General features: G+C 50.6%; 1 protein-coding gene across 1 annotated transcript; it reads left to right on the top strand.

Moving 5' to 3' along the window:
• Positions 1 to 279: 279 nt before the first annotated feature.
• LOC123075739 (MEIOTIC F-BOX protein MOF-like) lies at positions 280 to 2,084 on the top strand. The gene is made up of 3 exons (XM_044498275.1): positions 280 to 1,354; positions 1,453 to 1,728; positions 1,818 to 2,084. The coding sequence occupies exons 1-3, from the start codon at positions 392 to 394 to the stop codon at positions 2,022 to 2,024; spliced, it is 1,446 nt and encodes a 481-aa protein (XP_044354210.1). The 5' UTR covers positions 280 to 391; the 3' UTR covers positions 2,025 to 2,084.
• The last annotated feature ends 535 nt before the right edge of the window (positions 2,085 to 2,619 follow it).

The raw sequence follows: 2,619 nt of genomic DNA on the forward strand, positions 1-2,619 counted from the left end.
TAACATTCGCGCTGCCCTTTTGACACAAGCATGCCACAGCTCCATTGGCTAGCAGCTTGCGTTAGGGAGATGGAGCTATACCCATTTCTATTCCTCACAATCGCATCGCTTTTTTGTTTGTTTCAACGCTGTTGCGGTACTAGAAACAGAATGGATTTCCAATTGATCTCTAACGTAACCGAATCTGATTATTTGTCCTAACGGATCTGTTCATGGGAGAGCTGTAAAAGGCCAACTTTGGTGTGTTTCGGTCCACGTTACGTGTGTCCAGACCGACAGAAGTTACTAGCTAGGGTTCCCGAGAATATCGGATCTAAACAAATTTCGGCGTCAGGAAAGCGGAAGGGCCCTGCAACGTGAGAGCAGACCGGATTCCCCAGCATCTGCATCCATGGCCAAGCGACGGCGTGCCGAGGATGTCGACCGGCTGAGCGACATGCCGGAGTGCCTCCTCCACGACATCATGTCGCGCCTCAAGGCCCGCCAGCTCGTGCAGACCTGCGCGCTGTCGTCGACATTGCGCCGCCTCTGGCTCACGGTGCCGTGTCTTGACATCGACGCAGGGGAGTGGGCATCTGTGGCTGGCCGTCAGGACAAGGTGTGCTTCAAACCACGGTTTAGCGAGGACGACGACGAGGAGGAGGACGAGGAGCTCGACAGGCTCGACGATTTCGTCGACAGCCTCTTGCTCCGTCGCCGCGCGTGTGCCTCGCCGCTGGGCACCCTGCGGCTGAGCGTGCCATCTTCCGGGCCCATATGGATGCGCCTCCTCCGCGACCGTTCCTGCTGCAGGTCACACACCAGGTGGATTCGCCGAGGCCTCCGGTGCTCCCCCGCGACGCTCGACGTCTCCGGCATGAAGCTGCCACCTCTGACTTCTGGCTCTGGCACACACTGCCTCACCAAGCTGCGCCTCCATAACGTACGTCTGCACAAGGATTTCGAGAAGCACCTCAGCTCCGGGCTCCTCGCCCTGCAGGACCTCGAGATCAGAAGCACGGAGATGTCGGAAATCTCAAGAATCGCGTCCCACACACTCAAGAACCTCATCGTTGATAACTCCCCCACATCCAACGAAGGAACACGGTTGGGATTCCTCGTCGACGCCCCTCGTCTCGCCTCACTGCACCTCGTCGTTCAGTTTCGTCGCCTCGGCGTTTTTTCTGTCACCGTATGTGAGGCGGCTTCCCCTATCCAAGCATCCATCCACTTTCTGGACAGACCTAAACTCCGACAAGTTCATGGGGGTTTCTACTATTGGCAAGATGACAAAGATTTGCTCACAGCTCTCTGCAAACTTCTCCGATCACTATCCAACGTCACTTGCTTGGAGTTGTCAGGCTTCCGAGAAATGGTGCGCACATCATTTCAATTTCCAAACGCATATTTATTTATTCTCCACAATGCATGTATACTTAACCCTCTTTTCTTCTCTACAATGTATATATACAGGCAGTAGCAGAGCAACATATTCCGAATTATCCATCACCGGGTACTCCATTTCCAGCGGGATTCTATCAAACTACGGCGCCAACAATTGGAGATGATTTGCTTCCCCGTCCTATGTTGCAGGCAATACTTCATGAGAAGCAAAACAAATTTCTACAACTCCGCAACCTAAAAACCTTGGTCCTTGACAAGTGTGAGATAGGTGACAACATTCAGACCTTGTGGTCCTTTTTGCATAATACGCCCGCCCTTGAGAAGCTTACTCTCAACAACTGTGGGGTACAAACTTTTAACCTCAATAGGTTAGTTTTTCTATCTTAGTATATATGTCATAGCTCCTAAATTACTTTCTTTGCTCATTTGTGCAGTGCCAAGAGTTCCCATATGGTGCTGCTGCTTCTAACATTTTTGAGATGGGTTGCACAATCTCCAACCTTAACTTGGTAGAAATCAAGTACAACCCAAGAGATGACCATGAAGGCCAAGATACTGCACAAATGGAGAAGATCTTGTCCATGGTAAAGAGAAACTTACCAGTGGCTACCAAGATCCATGTTACCAAAGTCGAAAATTAATATAAACCCCCCTTCAGTTCCTTTTGACTTTAGTTTGGTAGTTTATTACCATTCTGAGCTTTGCGGATATCATTATAATAATGGTCCATAAAGGACAAGCATTGCATGGACTGCCTAGCTATATGCCAGATGGTTCCTATATGGGTTTGGGTTTGTGTCGGGTGGTGTTTTCTTTGATAAGGACATCTCCGACGGCAATCTGAAAAAAAAATCCCGCATTTCTTTGTGGACAGGGGGAATAGTCAACGGACATAGATGCAGGAGGCAGCCATCCAATGTTAGCCACATACATTTTCGCAACAATTCATACCAACCAGAAAAAATCCGTGCAAACCGGATGATTTTCTTTCAAGTTTGGATATAACTTACATAAAAAGGTCGATATTTCGATCATTTAACTAAAAAAAACCTTAATCCTTATAGGACGATCACCTCGTATGCATAGCCGCCCTGCCCTGCCGCACTGTCGTCTCTGCCGGTACCGTCGTCGTCGTGGTCCCTCCTGCGGCGGAACGGCGCCGGAGGGCCGCGGCAACCTTGCCCAGTGGCTACCTGCCGCTCGCGGAGGAGCCGCTCCGCCTCCTGCTGCACCGTG

This window comes from Triticum aestivum, chromosome 3D, assembly GCF_018294505.1.
Source record: "Triticum aestivum cultivar Chinese Spring chromosome 3D, IWGSC CS RefSeq v2.1, whole genome shotgun sequence".
Classification (NCBI taxonomy): domain Eukaryota; kingdom Viridiplantae; phylum Streptophyta; class Magnoliopsida; order Poales; family Poaceae; genus Triticum; species Triticum aestivum.